The sequence below is a fragment of the Molothrus ater genome, chromosome Z (genome assembly GCF_012460135.2).
Source record: "Molothrus ater isolate BHLD 08-10-18 breed brown headed cowbird chromosome Z, BPBGC_Mater_1.1, whole genome shotgun sequence".
Classification (NCBI taxonomy): Eukaryota; Metazoa; Chordata; class Aves; order Passeriformes; family Icteridae; genus Molothrus; species Molothrus ater.
In genome coordinates this window covers 64,570,178-64,591,405 of record NC_050511.2, presented here as the reverse complement: position 1 = coordinate 64,591,405, position 21,228 = coordinate 64,570,178, and the positions used below count along the sequence as shown (strand labels likewise).

The 21,228-nt window shown below is 47.0% G+C and overlaps 1 protein-coding gene across 1 annotated transcript in view; it reads right to left on the bottom strand.

Annotated features, from left to right (window-relative positions):
* The window catches only part of LOC118699160 (uncharacterized), a 31,086-nt gene extending 24,056 nt beyond the window's left edge, over window positions 1-7,030 (bottom strand). The window contains 3 exon segments of the mRNA XM_054517980.1: window positions 3,162-3,222; window positions 6,865-6,882; window positions 6,964-7,030. Coding sequence (XP_054373955.1) covers window positions 3,162-3,222; window positions 6,865-6,882; window positions 6,964-7,030 — 146 coding nt within the window.
* Window positions 7,031-21,228: the final 14,198 nt, after the last annotated feature.

Sequence of the window (21,228 nt, the reverse complement as noted above, 5' to 3'; positions counted from 1 at the left end):
ACTGTGTGTATACTTGGAAGATTGCTCCTTTTACTATGCTTATTTCCCTGTTTCATTAAAATAATAGTATTGGCCCTACAGACCAAGCTAAAAATCTCAAAAAATTCTAACCTGAAAAAGAAAACCAAGAAAAGTAACCAAGTTGAATAACCATGATTACCAGAGTGCTCAAGAAATTTATTTTAAAAAAAATTAAAGAAATATGAAGCTCATGAGTCAAGAATTGCAAGTTGATGTGAGCTTAAGTTTAAGCTGGATCAAAGAAAAAGAGGAGGGACTGTTATAAACAAAAATCTGCCAATTTCTTTTGGGAAGAAAAAGAGTTACAAAACCAGTCAGACTAGTTGTTGCCAAGGTGGAATTGTACCTGTTTTGTTATTGTAATCACGGGTTGTTGTAACTAATTGCTCCTTTTGTACTGGTAAAGCCCTGCCTGGGGCTAAACTGTACTTCTGCCCAGACAGTGAGGCGAGGAGAGGGGGGGGGGGGGGGGGGGGCACCAGAGAGAATGCAACATAGCCTGGAGACCAGCATGCCATGGGAACCTCATCAAACTTACCAAGAAGACCCCAAAAACAATGAGCCAATACAGAATTAGGAAATTAGAGTGGTGTCTAGACATGAGGAACAGAGTGCTGAGCCTGCAGAGATGCTGAGAACCTTTGTTGCCCCTCACCCTGAGCGGAACTCATCTGAAACCAAGACCCTGAGTAGGACTCACTGGAGAGTTGCAAACTTGGGGTTACGCCCTATGGGTCTTGTGAGGATGGGACCCCCAGCTCTGTCCCCAGTGGACAAAGCTGCACATTCCTTCTCCTTCGAGGCACCCTGGGAGAGACCTGTCGAGCTTCGAGGCATTAAAAGGAGAAAAAGTCTCCCGCCCTGTTTATTTCAGCTTCTTTTCTTGGCCCTGTCCCTTGGGTCTTGCCCTCAGTTTTTATGTGTTCTTTGTTCCTGAGAGGAAATTTCCCATCCCTGGGAAATTTCCCATCCCAGTGTTCCCACACTGCCAAGGTGGGAACATGCTGCTGAAGTGCTGCCTTGGTGGGATGGAAGCTCAGCTGCAGCAGAGATTTGTGAGAGCTTCATTTGAGGGCTCTGCTAATTAAATCCCATCAAGGAATGGCCCTGCTCCTGGCAGGGAAGAGTTTCCCAATTACCAGGCCCAATAGAGGCCAAGGAAATGAATCTGTAGTCTCTGTGGAGCAACTCCTTAGGCACCTGGGATCTTCCTGAGCCAGGCCAAGAACCCCTGAGGGCTGGTGCACTAGGAAACCCTAGCCCCAAACAAACACATCTAAATATCCAGAAGAGGAGAAAGGAGAGATCTTGGAGACCCTTAGGAAATAGCATTCCACTGAGGAGCCCTGGTTGATGTGCTCACCTTCCCCTAGGCTGAGGCATTGCTGTCATTGCCCTTTTCAGAAAAGGACTTTCAGCTCCCTTTGCTGCAGCTTTACCACAAAGAATCTTGTTATGCCCAAATTCTTACTAAAGCTGGTGTTTGGTTGATTTTTCTGGTTCTCCTGCCTCTGGTCCTGTCTGTCTGTTCTCCCATTCTTTGTCCAGTTCTTGGAAACATTTCTCACAAGCTTTAAACTTCAACAGTAGAGACACCTAATTTCTTCCTTCCTCTCCTTTCAAAATGTGCTCAGCTAGAGCAACTTTGGTCCCTCTGGCTGTATCCCCAGTGGCTTATTCCTGACACATCAGGAGGGCCAGGACACTGCATTATTTCTGCAGTCATTTTGTCATGGCTGCTGGGAATTTTGGCAGAGATGTCGTGTGGCTTAGAGTCTCAGTGCTCCCTGTGCTTGGAGGCTGCATTTGAAGTCTGCTCCTGAAATCAAAATGGGAAGTTATTGATTTGTGACATTTCTTCCTAGGGTCTAGTGTTTTCCCTGTAAACCTAATTTGCATGGAAGGTGCACCTGTCAGAGGTTTGTCTCATGGGTGTCCCTTCTGTGAAGCAGGGAATCTTCTGCCTTCCTCCATCCCCTCCCTGCAGGAAATACCAGATACAAAGTGAAAGGAGTTCATCCCAGGCTCTTACACTATTCATTATCTTGCTGAACACATTCAGAATGTTTGAGTAAAGCTTGTAAATGATGAGGGATCCTGAAAAGTGAGAAGGAACACGGCATCCTGCCTTTCCAAGGGGAACCTGGGCTGCTGAGAGTCCCTGCCATGGTGTAAGAGCTGTTAGAAGGAATGAGAGTAGAACCCACTCCCCTTTCCCTGGAAGTTGCTCCTGGGATTACAGGTTCTGGCAGCAAGCTGGCTAAAGTATGGTGTGGTAATGCTGCTGGTAGATTTTGGGGAACAAATGCTTCTTCAACCAGGACCTGGCTCATGAACAAACTGTCTGCATCTTCAAACAGCTTTGCTACAGCAGCAGGAGTTCCTTTTACAGCTGAGAACAGCAACCTGAACTGAACAGCCCCAGCAGAGCTGCAAATCCCCTCTGTCCATCCCCAGTGTATCACCTTTCTACTGAAATGAGCTTTGTGTGCACTCTGCCCAGGTTGGACTCCCTCTGCTCCTGGTAGGAAAAGGATACTTCAAACAATCTGCATTAGTTTCACAGAGGAGTTTTGGAAACTCCTTTTCTCACTTAGCAAGAAAAATTCTTGGTTTTGCTTTAAAATAGTAGCTTATTTCAAGCTCATTTTGGAAGTGACTGGGTTTCTTTTGGTGGATAGAATTTAAACACTGATAAACAGTGAAAATTTTAGATGGTCTGTTTGCCAGAATGTACAGGAAGAATTCAAATTTATCAGGACTAGAAGTATTGGGCTAAAAGAAGTAAAGGGATGACAATCTTTCTCAAAAGGTTTTCTAAATTCAGTGTCTGATGTGCTGAGGCCTCAGCAGCAAGTCTGAGCCAGAGCTGACTTACAAGATGAATCCTGGGGTCATCAAGCCCATCAGTATTTAGCTAAAAATAGACCACAAAGACACTTATGCTAGCTCTGCATAACCTCATGAAGTTATCTGCAAGAAACATATCACTTTAGGAAACTTTCCCAACTGACATGAACACGGGCTTCTGTAGGGTATTTTAGGGGAAACTCCTCCCAGCCCAGGCCTGAGCTCTGGCCGAGGCCTGGCCCTGGCTGGTGGGGAAGTGTGCCATCAGATCCAGCAGTAGGTGTGCTAACGATGCAATCAGGTCACTTTGCCCTTCTCGCAGCTGTTGCAGCACGGGCACCTCAGGCAGGCCTGCAACACACACACAGAGCTGAGAGGGGCCCTGTGGCTGCTGTGCTTTGGCAGGGCAGTCATTCCTCCCCTCAACACAAGGGCAGTGGATTTCAACTGCAAAGCCTCTCTTTGCAATGGGATTGCTTTTGCCCGGCAGCCTCCATGGGCAAGGGCTTTGTGGGAGAAGGGCCCATCTCAGCCTGTGTCCTGGAAACAGAGCCAGGAAAATGAGCAGATCCTGCTGCCTTCTGCTACTGCTGATCCTAGCAGCAACTCCCTGTCACTTCCTCCAGGAAGCTTCACACAAAGGTCTTCCATCATTTCAGCACTTGTGAGATCTTCTTGATGCCCAGTTCTCCAGCCTCCTTCTGGATTTTGGGGCATCTCAGCACTTGTGTCCATGGCCCTTCCTTCATGCCCAGCCTTTCAGCAGTCACAGTCACTGCTGCCTCCCCCTTGCTGCAGCTCATTTGCCAAAGTGCTGCCAAAGGCAGCGGAGCCAGCTCAGGATCCCTGCTGGCTTTTGGTCAGGGATGAGCTCCAGAGGGACACTTGGAGCGCTTCCTAAAGAGCTGCCCATGGGATGGGGGGCGGATTTGTCCTCCCCGGGTGGCTCCTGCTTGGATTCTGCGCTCACTGGAGTCCGGGAGTTTTCTCAGCAGGCCTCTGCAGCGAGTTCTGAGCCAACGGGGGGCTCTGCTGCCAGCCCAAATCTGCGCTTCCCTTGCCCAGCCTGAGTGCAGGTGGGGCATGTGCTGGGCATGGCTGGAGATTTGCATGGCCAAAATCCACCAGCATTTACATCTGCTCATGGCTTTGGGGAGCACAAATCACAGAACACCCATCGCAGCTGACAAATGGCATTTCTTGCAGATTGCCACAGCCGCACTGCTGATCCACAAATACACGAGAATCAATTTCAGTTGAAAAATGTCATTTATTACAAATTGCTACACCCACATTGACAATACAGAACAAGACAAATCTCAACTTAGGTTAAAACCAGGAATTCATTAGACTATTACAGCCAGACTAGTTAAAAATATAAAAATACAACTTCAGTTAAAAAAAACTAAACTTATAGCCAACCTCTACAACAACTCCCTAGACACAAAGATCAATTAGGTATTTAACAACTTAATTTGTTACATACTACTACAAGCATACAGCCCATATAGAAATACAAAAATGTGGATTCTCTCTCTAAGTAATCCTGTACCAACAACTCAGAGAATTATACATAGAACCAATAGAATTATACAACTAGAACACTCCATACATATTGAAACAGAACTAAAACCATATGTAGACACAAATATATATAAATACATATATAACAATCTACAGATGCAAATATGGATTAAATATTACAGATAACATACAACATGTATTTAAACAGATATATAAGACAAACCTATCTATAAATACAAAAAAATGTGCCAAGCTAAATATCCATACAAATATACAGCTGTACATCTCAATATATATGTAAATATAATTACATATAGAAATAGGTCAATATACATATAAAAATATAAAAATAGACATATATACCAACACAAATAGGAATATCCCTCTTTAAAAAGACATATACAAAAAACTCCATCAATACGAATAGATACCTACACAACTGTATACTTATTGAAATCTAAACACAAAAAGATATTACAACATACATAAGAAGCTAGATACACCTACACACAAATATGTAACTGCAAACGTGTATGCATATATTTGTACATATATACATAGCACATTTATAAATATAATAAGTATTGTATTTCTAGAAATAAAGTAAGTATCATATGTATAGAAATATACCAATACAAATAGCAAGATATGTACAGATTGATGTAATTATCACTGCCTGTGTGCAAGTCCATAGAAGTCCAAGCAGAGGGATCCCAGCTGCCCCATCTTCAAAGCCTCTCCCTCGGTCTCCTCCTCCCGTGCAGAGCAGCTCTCCTGGACAGCGACAGCAGATGGGACACCTGGCAAGCAAAGGGAACACTGAGTGAGTATGGGGACGTTTCCCTTGGCAGCAGCTGCACTTGCATCAGGGAAGAGGAAATGTCAGAGCCTCCCCAGGGGGGTCAGAAAGAGAAAGCAACCAAGCGGGCCAGGCTGGGGTGAGCGCAGCCGCGGCGGGACTGTCCCGCAGCCCCGGCAGCCCGGCAGAGCTGGCACAGCTCCCGGGCCCTGCTGGCACAGCTGCCTTGCACAAGTGTTCTAATTTGTGGTGAGGAACCAATCACCGACAAGTGAGTCCAAATGAAATGTAATTTATTAATTGGCAGAGCAAGCGATAATAGGCAAATTACAGCGCTGGGTGCAGCCGGGCAGTCTCCGCTCCACCAACGGCTCGCACCCACCTGGCGGTTCAGGCCTCTCTCTGATCTGTCCTGGTTGCGTATTTTCCGGTGTTATCTGCGTCTGCGCCGATAGTTGCTAGGGGGTCTTTTTCTGCCTTTTGGTGGTCGTTTGGAGGAAGGCTCCCATCCTCTCTCTCAGAGTTTTGATGACCCTGCAATAGCCTTTACCATATATAGGCGTGTGGCTGCATACATATTGCATATTCAGCTTTTCAACATATTAGCTTGTGACATATTGCCGTTTAAGCCTTATGACATTTTGCAACATATTAGCCCATTATATTTATTTAACTTTTGGTTTTTCATCAGCTTCCCTTTTTTTTTTCTTTTTAATAGACTCGATGAACAAACTTGAGAAATTAACCCATTACAATGCCCCCCTTTTCTTTTGACTATTTTGTTCATCAAATCATTTTAACTCACATTGACTCAAGGTGGCCTCCTCCCCCAGTTCAGGATCCTCTGTTACAGGTTCATATTTGGTTCTAATCAGAAGCAGATGGGCTGCCTCCAGCCTTCCTTTTACTATTTCAATCATTTTATTGAATATACAAGGCCCAAAAGTCAGCCCAAGGATTAATAGAATTACTGGTCCCCCTATTGTGGAGAGTAGGGTGGTTTGATAGGTTTAAGTGGGCCTCACTTAACTCTGCTGCCTTTAAGAAATGTTCTATCTACTCAAATTAGCGTCCATGTGAATGGCTAATGTCCCCCTGCATCTCTAGTGACTTATCCCAATGCCCACATCGATATTAAATAGATCTGCCAAAAAAGGGTGCAGTCCTACTCTAAAATTTCACATGTGTATTTTCCTGGGGAGCTGCCCTTTGGATACCCTGGAGTGGGTTATTTTTCCAGGGAACTTAATGTTTGAGAGGCAGTTGTTGGAACTTCTCTAAGCACATCCTACTCTGGGTTGCAGGTCCCTTTGCCTTTTCCTCTCTGCCTCTCCCGTCGATCCGGTTGCACGGGGTTAACCATCTTCTCGGCGGCACAGGTATTTGCTTAGGGATCCTTTTCGTTCCTGCCTTACTCGATATGGTTCCCAATTCTTATCCCTTATCAAAGGAGAGCTGCAATCGATACCAAGCAGCTGTCTCCGGTGGTATCCTTTTATGATTTGGGCTACAAAGGGAGTGGGTTCATTGGTATGAGAACAATGTGTCTCTGGATTTATACCCTTAGTAAAGATTCCCCACCACTCTTGAGATTCATATTTTACCTATTTTCCCGAAAGCTCCCCTAATCTTAGAATGGTTTCTGTTAATTCCGGTGGCAATGGACCCACCACCGTTCTTGGCAAATCCTGCAGACAAGACATACAAAGAGATAACATTCACACCCCTTAGTCCCACAATATACAGTGTAATCTTTGGGTAGTGCATACTAGCATCCATGGCTTTTTGTCTTTTTTTCGGAGTAAACCCGTAGGCGACGTTGACGCCAATATTCATTCTCGGCATGCCACTTGATACTAAGTACAGAATGAGGATAAGGCACAAATACATTTTTGTCACACTCAAAAGTGATTATGCGTGATTTCTTACAATAAGCCAAAAGAGTAATATATGTGCAGATTTCGTTAGCGCTAATTGACTGGTAAGCTTGTTCTCTATTCTCGAATAATTGGTATATGTTTTGAACAGGACTGGGCCCACCAATAAATGCTTCCAATTGTCTTTTCCAATTAGAATTTCTCCGATGTTCATGATAACATTCTGCACATAAATCATAAAATAGGCCTCTAGCATAAATCCATTTCAGTGCTTTACATTTACCACATTCAAGCAACACCCAAGGGATACAAAAGGTACATTTAGTACATCTTAAACATTTAAATGTTTGAAATTTTTCTGCAAAGAGTAGGCTGATTCTATGTCTTGAAAAGTTACTGCTTTAGGCTCTAAGGACAGTATATCTATACACCATTGGAGGATTTATCTTGCAGGAGGTTCCAATGAAACTCGTCCCTTTTACGCACCTCCGGACATAACTCAGTATCAAGTTGGGCAGGTTGCCACATCGGCAGCTCCATTTATCTATACAATCGTTTTCTTTAAAATTTTCAAAATACATTTTCCTAATGTTCAAAGTCCATGCAGTAACTGAAAAGGCAGTATAGTAGATGTGCCAAGCCAAATTGGCCAAAATTTGTCCCAACACATCCACCACGCTGGTTTCTCCTTCGCAGTCCCTGCTGGGAAGAACCAAAAAGTCCACTTGATCTAGGTGAGGAGTGTTCTGATGGTAATGTTTCCTGGGGTTAATTATTTATCATTACTGGTCTCTTTTAAGCTTAACCTTTAGGTTCTCGGATTGGCTTGCCACTTTCCATGTGCGTTCAGGTTCGACTGGTCCCTTCGCTCGACTAGCACGTGTCCATCCTTTCTCAGCTGTTTGGATGGCAGTTTCTGCGGTAAGCAATACCACATACGGGCCTTCCCAACGAGGTGTCAAGGAGGCTTCTTTCCAAGTCTTAATCAATACTCTATCCCCAGGTTTGATTTGGTGGATGGCGACATCTAAGGGAGGTCTCTGTACCAGTAATCCTTTATCACGGAGCTCCCTTCGCCTATTCATCAATTGGGTCAGATATTGGTTTATCTGTATATTCTCTAGGTGTGGATGATCTACCGGTGCCTCCATGTCATATGGCATTCCGTATAGCATCTCAAATGGGGAAATTCCCACGTCTGTCCGTGGTTGAGTACGGATGTTTAGTAGAGCCAGCAGTAAACATTTGAGCGAGGACATTTTTGTTTCTATCATAAATTTGGTTAATTGCTTCTTTATTTCTCCATTCATTCTCTCTACTCTGCCCGAACTCTGAGGGTGCCATGGAGTGTGATATTGCCACTGTGTTCCTAAAGCAGTAAAAACTTCCTTTGCTACCTTAGAAGCAAAATGGGGGCCTCTGTCAGAGTCTGTTACTTCTATTAACCCATATCTGGGGATGATTTCTTCAAGTATTGCTTTAACCACCACATGAGTTGTTGCCCGAGCAGTGGGAAAGGCATCCACAAAGTGGGTCAGGTGATCTACCAGGACCAATAGATACTTATATCGCCCAACTTTAGATAATTCTATAAAATCTATCTGTACATGGGAGAACAGTCTATGGGCCAACTCCCTTCCTCCCATTATCCGGGATTTCTGGTGCTGTTTGTTAACCTTCTGACAGGTGAGGCACCGGTGAGTGACCTGCTTTGCTGAATGATGTAACCCAATACCCATGTATTTTATAGCAAACTGATCAATTAATGCTTGTGTGCCCTAATGGGTTTTCACGTGAATTGCCTGGAGGATTCTTAAGGCTAAGGCCTTTGGGACCATCTCCCTCCCATCTTGTAACAACCAACTCCCCTCTTTTTCTCGTAATCCCATCTGCATTAACTTCTCCTGTTCCTTTGCAGAGAAAGTTAGAATGTATTTTGGGCCATGAAACCAACAATGGATTTTCTCTGGGTTGTCACAAGAACACCTGATAGCCTCGGTCCCAAATGTCTTCCAGCAAGCATAACAGGGGGCCTCCTCCAAATCTCTACCACAAGTAGTACAATTTTCTCTAGCATTTACAGTATTACTATCCGCTTCCTGGAGTACCATCAAAGCTGCTTGTTTAGCTTCCTGATCCGCTAAATTGTTTCCCCTGGTAGTGGCCCCAATTCCTGCCTGGTGACCCTTAACATGTACAACCGCTATCTCCGTAGGGCCTCTTATAGCTTTAAGTATTCTTCAAATTAGTTCCTCATGAATTAACCCCTTGCCTTGGGAATTAATTAATCCCTTTCTTCCCAAATCTTTCCAAAAGTGTGCCCGATGCCGAACGCATATTTGGAATCTGTATAGATAGTTCCAGCTCTGCCCTTGAGCTGTTCCAAGGCTCGTGGGACAGCGTAGAGTTCGCATGCCTGGGCCGACCAACTAGGGCTCAAGGGTCCTGATTCTACCACCAAAGAGGTCTTACCATCCACTATTGCATACCCTGACATTCTCTTTCCCTCTACTACTCGGGAGGACCCATCCACGAACAGCCTATCTCCTGTTTCTAGCTCCTCTTCCTCTAGGTCAGGGCAGATTTTGGTTTGTTCCTCAATGTTTTGTAGACAGTCGTGAGTGAGTTCTTCTTCAGGTTCCCCATAAAGGAACTGGGCTGGGTTCTGAAGGGATGTAGTACCTAGTTGTAATTTTGGGGATGCTATCAATATCCCTTCATATTTCAGGATCTGTGATCCACTTTTCAGCCTTTTGTTGTAAAACTCCTCTAATATTATGTGGAGATAGTACATGTAGCTCTGCTCCAAAGGTAACCTTGCTGGCTTCTTCTACCAACAGCACTGCTGCCACTATTACTTGGAGACAAGTTGGCCATCCCCGACTAACGGGCTCCAGTAATTTGGAAAGATATGCCACAGGCTTCTTGCTCCCTGCCCAATTCTGTGCCAGTACTCCATATGCAGTACCTTCATCTATACTGGCGAACAGGTAAAAAGGCTTTCTAAGGTCGGGGAGGCTGAGGACCGGAGCGTTTACCAGCTCCGTCTTCAGTGCATCCAGTCGTTCCTCATCTTCCTTAGACCACTTAACCAGACCTTCCTTTGTGAGCTTATCATACAGGAATTTGTTTTCCTCTAAAGTTTTCAATCCACTGCCTGCAATATCCAAAGAGCCCCAAGAGTTGTCTAACTTGCCTTTTACTCCTTGGGGCGGCAAGGGAGAGTATACCTTGGACCCTACCAGGATCCAACTTCTTGGTTCCCTCGGTCAGCCTGTGTCCTAAATATTTTACCTCTTTTGCTACAAACTGCAATTTAGATTTAGAAACTTGTAGCCCTTTAAGACTGAGAAAGTTTAGTAACTTTATACTGCCCCTTCTAACTGATTCTTCCTCTTCTCCCGCTATCAGCAAATCGTCCACATATTGAATTAAGATGGTCCCTTCCTCGGGGTGATATTCCTGCAAGATCTGTTCTAATGCTTGACCAAACAGATTAGGGGATTCTGTAAGTCCCTGGGGCAAATAGAGCCCCTGACACCCCTAGTCCTGAAACTGTCTCTCATCCATTTGCCTTTTTCAACATTCCCGTCGCATGTGTCCTTTCTTCCCACAATAATAACAAACAACCCCGCCCCCCCTTTTCTTTTTCTGGATCTCTCTTTTGCATACCGGGCACTCTCTGTCTCATTTGTCCCCCCTTTTGACCTTCTTGTACTGCTGCTACCATTATCCTCATCTGCTTTCTGTGACTTTCATCTTCTCTTCTAATACATACTTTCTCAGCCTCCCTTAACAACTCATCTAAGCCTCTGTCCTGCCAATTCTCCATTTTCTCCAACTTTCTTCTAATAACAATCCACGCCTTGGCTACAAATTGCGTTTTCAGTAAGGCTTGCCCAACTTCTGAATCGGGATCTACTCCTGAATATAGCCGGAAACATTTTCGTAATCGCTCCAGCCATTCAGTGGGATCCTCATCCTTCTTTTGTTGTTCACTAAATGCTTTACTTACATTCCTCCCTCAAGGGATGGATTCCTTTATCCCTTGAATGACAATCGCCCTTAAATCACTCATATGGATTCTATGTTCAGGATTTTGATTGTCCCAGTTGGGACGCTGGAGTGGCCATTTCACGTCCCCCTGTGGCCCCTGTTGATGATCCCGGTCCCAAACTCTCATCCCAGCAGCTCTTATCATTCCCCATTCATCAAGTGTGAACAGAATTCCTAATATAGATTGTAATTCATCCCAGGTATATATATTGGGTCCCAAAAATTGATCCACCCTTTCTTCTACCCCCAGCAGGTCTTCCAAGAGGTGCCCCATTTCTTTCTTAAATTCCCTGACGTCCCCTGAATTCAAAGGAGCCATCACATATCCTACCCCTGGAATTTGAGCAGGCTGACCTGGTTGTCCTGCATTAGGGTTTGGAATCATGCCCATTCCTAGTTCCCTTAATGGAAGTAGAGGGGCCTCGCCTGCCTCTTGCCGAGACTGACTTCTAGTTATTCTCCTGTGTTCCTGGAGGGGATCAGGTTCTGACTTGAAATTGTCTATTTCTTGAATAGGGGGTACGGGAGGTGGTGACGGGGGACGAGGAAGAGGAGGAGGGGGTGCATTGGGAATTTGTGGAGGGGGTAAATAAGGTGGGGGAGATGGATCAGGCGCTTCCCAAGTATCCCCTGGTCTCCTTTTCTTCTTTCTAGATTTTAATACAAATAGGGAAGAACTAGTCTCACCAACGATCCACAGGGCTGCATATTCACTTTCTTCCACACTAAATGGTTCCTTTGAATTAACATATGTGTTCAGAGCCTGACAAATCCAATCCTCAAATGCTCCAAACACGGGCCAGTAAAGGCTACCTGCCCTGATCTGTTTCCCTCCACAAGCCTCCATGATCCAATAATGGATCATCTTAGCCCGGTCCTTCCCTTTTCTGGAGGGATAAGCATCCCAGAACTTGGTCATCAAACATAAAGGGCTATCTGGAGGTATTGGGGGAAGCTTGATACTAATTCCTTTTCCTATAGGATCAGAGGGCTTGTTCTTCCCTTGTCCCATCCTCCGGAGTGCCTTCTTTTACACACTCTCTCGCTTCCCCTGTTCGTGGCCCAGTCCCTCACGGATACCTGGGAACCGCACTATATGGGGGCCGCACTCACTTTGTCCAGAGGATGTCTCACGCACCACACTCCGGGATCCCAACCCCAACTGTACGCTATCCCCTCTGATACTCACCCGAAGAACCACGCATCTTTGTCTGGACTTCATGCACAAAGATTATGGGGTTGCTGGCCTCCAATTTGCCTATTATCGAGTTTTGGGTTCGTCGGTCGGGAGTCTTGGAGAGTGGCAACCCCGGGGCCACCGTGAGGTGGGGCGTCTCCCCGGCAGGTTCTCTTCTCCAAGAATTCTCCCAATCCAAGTCACAGCACCAATTTGTTCTAATTTGTGGTGAGGAACCAATCACCAACAAGTGAGTCCAAATGAAATGTAATTTATTAATTGGCAGAGCAAGCGATAATAGGCAAATTACAGCGCTGGGTGCAGCCGGGCAGTCTCCGCTCCACCAACGGCTCGCACCCACCTGGCGGTTCAGGCCTCTCTCTGATCTGTCCTGGTTGCGTATTTTCCGGTGTTATCTGCGTCTGCACCGATAGTTGCTAGGGGGTCTTTTTCTGCCTTTTGGTGGTCGTTTGGAGGAAGGCTCCCGTCCCCTCTCTCAGAGTTTTGATGACCCTGCAATAGTCTTTACCATATATAGGCGTGTGGCTGCATGCATATTGCATATTCAGCTTTTCGACATGTTAGCTTTTGCAACATATTAGCCTTATGACATTTTGCAACATATTAGCCCATTATATTTATCTTTTGGTTTTTCATCAGCTTCCCTTTTTTTTTTTTTTAATAGACTTGATGAACAAACTTGAGAAATTAACCCATTACACAAGGACTGCCCCTGTGCCAGCCAGGGCAGCTGCGCTGAGCAGCCCCAGCACAGGCAGGGCCTGCTCCTGCCCCGCCGGGCAGTGCCCACGGCCACAGCCCACGCCAGCCTCAGCCCCAGCCTGCCTCCCCGGGCCTGTGGCCTCAGCCGGGCTCTCTCCAGGCTGGCAGCAGCAGGTCCCCGTTCACTGCTCTTGCTGCCGGCCTTCAGCTCCTCCCTGCTGGCTCCCGTCAGTCTCCGGCTGTCCTCAAGATCTTCCTTGTAGCTGTGGCCAAAGTGGAGGCTCTGGAATTGCTTCCAAGGCCTGGCACAGCTGCAGTCCCGGAGCCCTCTGTCCTCCCTGCTGGCCCCCTCCATCCCCTCAGTCCCGCCATGCTCTCGGTGAAGCCCCAGCCCCCTTCAGTTTCTTCAGCCCCTCACAGTCCTCTCACACCCCTCAGTTCCTTCTGAGCCATCCCGTCCCCTGAGACCCGCCAGCCCCTCAGCCTGTGCCACTTCCCTGTCACCTCAGTGCCACCATGGCCCTCGGCTGCCCCACAGCCCTCAGCCCCAGCAGCAGCTCAGGGTCACCGTCCCTTTGGCGCCACCGCCCTCAGCACCCTCAGCCCCCTCAGCCCCCTCACCGTCCTTCAGCAGCTCCTCAGGGGACAGTGCCTGGGGCCAGCGGCAGCTCCCACCGCTCCAGGGACAGCCGGGGCTGGAAGTGCTGCTCTGCCCGGCCCGGCCACCAGCTGGGACCCAGCACAGGGACAGGGGACACAGGGGGCACAGGGGAAAAGCAAGAGGTGAAAAAGGCAGCCGAGGGGGGAAAGAGCTAAAAATGCACCCCAGGCCTACACAGCTCAATCTATGCATCTAAAATTCCACATACCTCTAACTAAATAACTACACACATTTCTAAATCTATATCAAAGCATCTAAATGTAAGGGTCTAAATGTAAGGGTCTAAATGTAGGCATCTAAATGTAACTCTATAAATATATAAATGTAAATCTCAAAATCTAGAAATGTAACTAATTCTATCCCATCTATAACAATATAGATCAATTTACGGTATAGATGGATATACATGCACACATAAACACACCTCTATAAATCTATAAATGTAACTATATGGATATAGAAATAGAATTGTAGAAATCTATAAATCTGTGTATACACTAAGGGATTCCACCTGCCTGATGGTCACAGGCTCCCCCTCTAATCCTTCTTCCCACGCAGGATAGCCCTCCTGGCAAGGCAAATCAGGTGCAAATCTGGGAAGCAAAGGGAACATTGGGTCAATATTGGCCTCTGTGCATCTTTCCCTTGGGAGGTAACTGTCCTTCTATCAAAGTCTGTAAATGATGGCCAGAAAGGCAGACTCCCACTTGGCAGTTTGAAGCCTGCTCTTCAAAGAGCTAGACTCCTTCAGAGTTTTTACAACTTCTGAAGTTTTGAAGTATCCCAATACACTGAAAGCCCTCACAGTGCAAAGGGCCCCCACGAGAACTTGAAACACAGACAGTGCCAGCTGCCACAAAGAAGCCCAGCCTGGTTCTTTCTCTGTGCTGACAGAGAGACCTCAGTCCTCACTGAAATGGCTGAAGCTGAAGGTGCTGGGAGCTGAGTTATGAACCAGCACCGTTCCCTGCCATCTACAGCCTGCCCTCTGCAGTGAGCAGCAGCTCCTCCAAAACAACCAGCAGCTCTGGGTCATCCCAGAGGGAAAGAGCTCCCTACCAGGCCTGCAAGCTGCACCAGCTTTGCTCAAGAATGCAGATCCAAAGTGCTCTCTCTCTCCTTTAGTTCTCGCTAATTTAAGGGGGTAATTTCAGTTTTTCCTTGAGCTACTGGATTTGCGACTGATGATTTCCTTTGCCTCAGAGCTTCTGCTCCTTGTATTTTTAATGTATCTCACTACACCTATCAGCAGACTGTGGTACTACATTGATTTAATGCTTGGAGACAAAAACCTCAGCCTTCTACACTGACTTTTTGCTGGGCTTTTCCTCTCTTGCTTCAAGAGTCACTCAGTGTTGCCTCCAGAGCACTGACACCCTGCAGCAAACTTATCCATGGACATCAGCACAAAACTGGGACACCTGAGTTGGTGACACAAGTCCCACAAGGTCAGGTTTATTCCCTGCTCTCTTGCCACAGCAGAGGACTCGGTGTCAGAGCCTCTGGAGAAGCGTGGAGGGCAGGGCTCAGGCAGGTTGTGCCCGTGCAGGATTTGAACTCAAGGCACCAGGAAGCACCAAGCCTGCAGACAGGAACTCAACTCTTCTCATCTCCCTTGCTGCCAGAGGCAGGCTCAGAGCAGCCATCTCACACCTCTCTAAACCACTGGGGGCTCTGTCCTTACCAAGCTCCTCGGGCTCCTGGGAATTGTTCCTGCAGCTCTCGGTGCCAGGCAAAGCTCCCTCTGCTGCAGCTCTGTCCACTGGCTCCCCTCCTGAAGACTCAGGGCCAACAGTAATATTCCCCTTGAAAGAGAAACAGAAAGGAAGAAACCCTTCTCACCACTTACACAAAACACCTGGTCCAACACCTCCATGGCTCACACACTTAATCCCTTGTTCCTAACAAGAACTCTGGGCCCCAAAGGCCTTCAACAGTCAAAAAGATGTGACTTCTCAAACACAGTCCAAAAGCTGTCAAAGCTGACAGGGTTGAACATGGGGGTGACACTGAACACATGGAATGGCTGCGAAGGAAGGAGTCCTGCCAGCTCCTGGCACAGGGATGTGCTCCTCCCTCCACAGCCCTGAGCACAGCAGTCTCATCCAGGCTGCAGCTTGGCAGGGACAGCATGGGAACACACATCTCTTCCCACAGAGATGCCCAAGAGCAAGGGGACTGAGCTCTGCAACATGGACAGCAAGACTGGCCAGTTTGCCCAGCTGAGGATTTCCCAGATGGAAACTGGACTGCAGGCAGCAGCTTCCTGAGAGGACAAGAAAGTGCAGCTCCAGCCCAGCCCCAGCCACGGCTCTGGGAGCGCCTACACGCACGGCAGGGCTCACACAGCAGCAGCAGCTGCAGCCCAGCCCTTGCTTTGCCTTGGCCTTCCCAGCCAAAAGAGGCACAGCCCGCATCTGCTGCTGCAACAGAGGCACTTCTGGCATGCCCCTCCCTGCACGGGACACTTGGCCTTCAGTGCCCCTTCTCCAAACACTCTTCTCTTCTTTCCCATCAAACAAAGCCTCTTAGAACCTACCAAGCTTCCGCTTCTCACCACAAATGTCCCTGCACCAGGGATTATTCCAGGAAAACAAGCACACAAATGTGGCCAACACAGGCTCACACCTTTTCATCCTTACTCAGGGATGACATGACATTTTCATTCCCTCTTCTTTAGGAAATCTTGCTTTAAGCAAAGCGTTTCCTGTCCATTCACAGCTGAACTCAAGAAGCTTTTCCTTCTCAGCCATGCAACAACATTCACAAGCTCTCAGTCCAGCCCCTTTCTTCCCTGCTTCCCTGTCCAATGCAGTTACCTGACATCCGGCAAATGCACATCTTGGGAAGGTCTGAGTCTGACCTGGTGCCTCTGGAAGGATCAGAGCAACGTCTCAGCTCAAAGATGACAAATGTTTTCCCATTCACTACTGCTGAGACAAAGCAGCCCTGAGCCATGGCAGAGCAGGAGGAGCTCACAGACAGCCCTGCCAGACATGCAGCTTTGTCTATCAGTGACTCTGATGTGGATATAAGAGAGATTCAATGCTGAGAAATGCAAGGTGGACGTCATTAAAAAGTACTAACTCAAAGGCTACCAGAAAGCGTGTCCATGGCTTTGAGAGCCCATATGCCCAAGAGATTTGGTGGCCTCCAGGCCCCCTGGCCAGTGGCCAGTGCTGCTGGTGGCCAGCACCCACGAGATGGAGCTCCGAGCCTGATGATGAGCTGGGTGAGCACAATCCCTCCTGCTCTTTGCACTCGTTTTTTCCCTTCTTCCCCCTGCAGAAATGTGAGCATGTAATCCATTTTCTTATTGAGTGAGTGCTTATTCCAAATGTCAGTTTGAGGCTTTTCTTCCCCATCTGCATCTCTGACTTTTCTGCTTTACTCTCTTGTCCAGCATAGGCCCTGCTGGGTGAGGACTCAAGCCAGGAGTGTGACCAGAGAGTGAGGCCCAGTTGTGAACACAGATCAGGCCAGCTTCACTCAATTTTCCTGCTGAAAGCTGTGGGAGGCAGGGAATATTGGTGGACTCAGATGGTTGGTAGTGACATTGAATGGGGATTGACCCAGGCAGAGCCATGGTCAAGAATTTCTGGGAGTTTGCTGAAGATGTTGGGGTAATTCTGTAACCATTCAGCAGCTTCTGTAACTGTGGCAGGAGGTCAGTGTCCTTCCTGCAGCCCTGGCACAGACAGCTCCCAGTATATTTCGCGGCCTGGAGACCAAATGAGTCATCAGAATGATCTTGCCCACTTTTACAAGGGATGGTTTGTTGAGGAAAATTTTTCATTATTTTTCTGCTCAGGTAGAGGGCAGCAGTGCTGATGTCAGAGGGATGGCAGCTGAGGAGAGACAGAAGTTGTCCTTCTTGCTGCAGAAGAAGATTGCAGTTGCAGCGTTTCCCCGGGCTGTGCTCCAGCTGCTCTGAGTCCCTGTGTCAGCTGCAAGGCTCAGTCCTGGCAGCTCCAAGCAGATTTGCTCTGAGGGATTCTCCAGTGGCCCCAGGGTGGTCTTTGAGGCCCTCATCCCAGCCCTTTGGAATCACTATAGCTGATCCTCAGGGACCTCATTCAGGTCTGCTGGAGACTGGCTTTTGATGCACCAAGCATGGACCTGGATAGTTTTGGAGAGTTCTGGCATCACCCCAAAGCAGGCTCACTTTGGATGTGCAGCACCAAGTGGAACATTTTGGGGAACAAAGTGGAGCCTCTTATTCCCCAGGGATGCTCAAAGCATAACTACAAGACTAAGGAGAGGGATGAGCATCTGGTTACACCCAAAATAAAATCAGCTGTGTGAGACTCTGGACAAGGAAAGCAAGAAAGCAGAAGGTCATGTAGTAGAAACACTCATGTTTTTTTAAGCTATGCTTTTATCCTACAGGAGATAGATATCTCAAGTCAGAGAGATATTAATTATTTTCTAACAAAAACTTATACCATTTTCTTACACCTTAAAATAACTGCATCTTGAATTTCAGCAGTGTTCAGTGATGTTTAAGCTGCTTTTTTGCAGCTGAAAATCTGGCTGATGAGATCAAACCTGAAGGTATCTTCTACCAGCACCTGTGACAGTGATGACAACACACAGGGCATGATTTATAGCAAGGAAAACAGCTCCTTTCCCCACATGCACCAGGGAAATTGAAGTCAGGGTTAAATGTCTCTAAAATCCTTGGCTGCAACAGAGGTTTAATTCCCAAAAGCAACAGAGAATAACAGGGTTATTAAGTAAGAGGTTTTGCTCTCAGCAGCAGGATTTAAGGCTAAAACCTCTCCAGCATTTTCTGCTTGGTGTAACAACACTGAAATCTCCAAACTCTCTGTTCCAATTCTCCCCCTCTGTCTCATTTTGCACTGTCCGTGCCTGTCATGGTTTAACATGCCTGAATATCCATTGGCCCAAAACACAGCATCCCAAAAAACACATTTCCTGTCAAACCACCACATTCCACCCTTCGCCTCTGAGAACACACTTTCTAAAATTATTAACAAAATTACAAAACACTTCAACACTTCTACAAAACAAGAAAACCTTCATCGCCAGATTTTTACTATGCATCTACCTTAACTCAATACATGCTTTGTTCTTATTCTTCTTTGGTCCCATCTCACAGCTTTACTCACAACTTTATCTTATCATTCCCTCAAAATTCGATTCCCGGTCAGGGAACCAAAAATGTCATGGTGTAACACTGGCACAATGCCAGTACCCTCATGAAGATACCTTCTCCCTGGTTTCTGCTGTGAGATGTGACCAGGAATAAGCAAAGCAGGCTCCTACTTAGGGAAAAAAAACCAGAACTTTATTAACTACTCTACAACTACAAATAAAAAGGAACACACAGAGGAAAATGAAAACCTCACAAATGCATTTCCTCCTCCCCCCACCAAATTTCCAACACAATACATTTGTTCCTCAAATCACCAACTCTCGGTCCAGCAGCACCTTTTAGACAATCAATCCTCAGTTCATCAAGAGGAGAGGAGTCCTTCTTGTACCATGGGCTTCCCCTGGAAACACAGTCGAAGCCTCGTGTGTTTCTGTGTCACTCGTGGCACCGCCCGGAGTACATCTGCCGTCGTGACTTCTTCCTTTCCATGTCCAGTGCTCTCACCACTGAACACGGACCAGAGCTGCTTCTAGGGTTGTCTTTTAAGGATGCTCTGTCCCGATCCAAAAAAGGCACAGTCTCTCCTTTGGGACACCTGTCCCCACAATCTCTCCTTTGGGACACCTGTCCCCCCCATATTTTTCACCCCCTGGGGCCGAGGGGCATCAACACTGAGCAGTCTCTGTATCACAAGGAACATGGTTCTGTCCATCTCTCCTTTGGGACACCTGTCCCCACAATCTCTCCTTTGGGACACCTGTCCCCACAATCTCTCCTTTGGGACACCTGTCCCCCCCATATTTTTTCACCCCCTGGGGCCGAGGGGCATCAACACTGAACCCTCTTGGTTCTGAGGCCATTGCCTCCCCCTAGAATGCAGTCTCTGTATCACAAGGAACATGGTTCTGTCCATGGCTATACAAAAAGAGTCCAGCAAAAGCTACTCCATCATCTCTTCCCACTAGGATTCTTCTCTATTCTTCTACTATCTTTCGCTCGCCCAGACCTCTCTCACACTGGCCCATTTCTTTCCTCATCTTCTTCTCTATCTTCTAGGAAAGGTCAATGTTCTGTAAAGTTCTCATTCTCCAAAAAGGGGTTAAAAGCTCCTACAAGCGGCCGGCTGAACCCCCCCTCTTCTCCGTCCCAGCCGTGCTGCCGGCACAGGCCCATGTTTATCCAGTTTCAAGGTTACAGTCTCAGGCAGCGGCTCTCTTTGTCTCTCCCTCTGTATCTCTCAGGGGGGGCTGCCCGATGGCTCCCGGTGTCTCTCTCTCTCTCTCTCTCTCTCTCTCTCTTCCACCCTTCCACCCCAGGGCTCAGGCCTACCTCTCTCGGCCACATGGCTTTCCCCTCCCCCTGCCCAGCCAGCAGCTGGGCCAGGGGAGAGACCCGAACTCTTTCCCGCCGGAAACCCAAGAGGACCCTCCCAGGGGAGAGCTCTGCTTTTAACCCTGTGTTCTCAGAGGTGTGTCCATGTCCTAATGGCCAGGTTAAATGCCAATATTAAAGCCTGAATATCCATTGGCCAAAAACACAGCATCCCAAAAAACACATTTCCTGTCAAACCACCACAGTATATGGGCTGTACAGTTGTAGTAGTATGTAATAAATTTGTTAAACTTCAATTGATATTTGCTTATTGTGAGTGTTTGTAGATAGTTTCAGTACATTAGTTTTTTAACTGCATTTGACATTTGTAAATATTTGCATTGCATGATAGTAACAATAAATTTCTTTTGTAACCTTAAATTGATATTTGTATGTTGGCAGCGCAGGTGTAGCAATTTTAAAAAATTTCATTTTTTAAACTTCCGTTGATTTTTGTGTATTTGTTCACTGTTGCAGCATTGCAGGGTGGTAGAAATGCTGCAGCCTTCTTTGAGGCATTTCCTTCAGGAGCTGCTAAGAGGAAGGCCACAAGAACAGCCATTTCCAGTCCATGTGTGCATGGACTCATGGACTCACAGATAGCTCAGCAGAGGAAAGACAGGAAGGGTTTTTGCATGAGATATTCCAGCGAGGGTTTTATTGCATCCCTCACACCAGAGGGACGAGACAAAAGGGCAAACCACATCCTCTGCACAGCTTAAGTGTGGGGTCAGTGACCAATGACCTGAGGGCACAGGGGCGGGCAAAGGGCAGGGCCAAGGGCACAACAACCTGTAGGGGGGATGAGAGATGAATAACTGGGGTGGGCAGTGTCAACTGGCCAGTGGGGGAGGCAATCTGATGTAGATTGGCAGTAGTGCTGCAGAGCGTGATGGGTTAAGTCTTCTCCATCAGCCTAGGTGGGGAAAACTCTATGATACAGAGTTTGAGGGGGGGGAGTCAGAGGATTCCACAACTCCCCTGTTTTTCCTTACTATGAAGACTTCCTCAGTGAACCTCTGCAGACACTTAACTAAACAGGGAAACAGG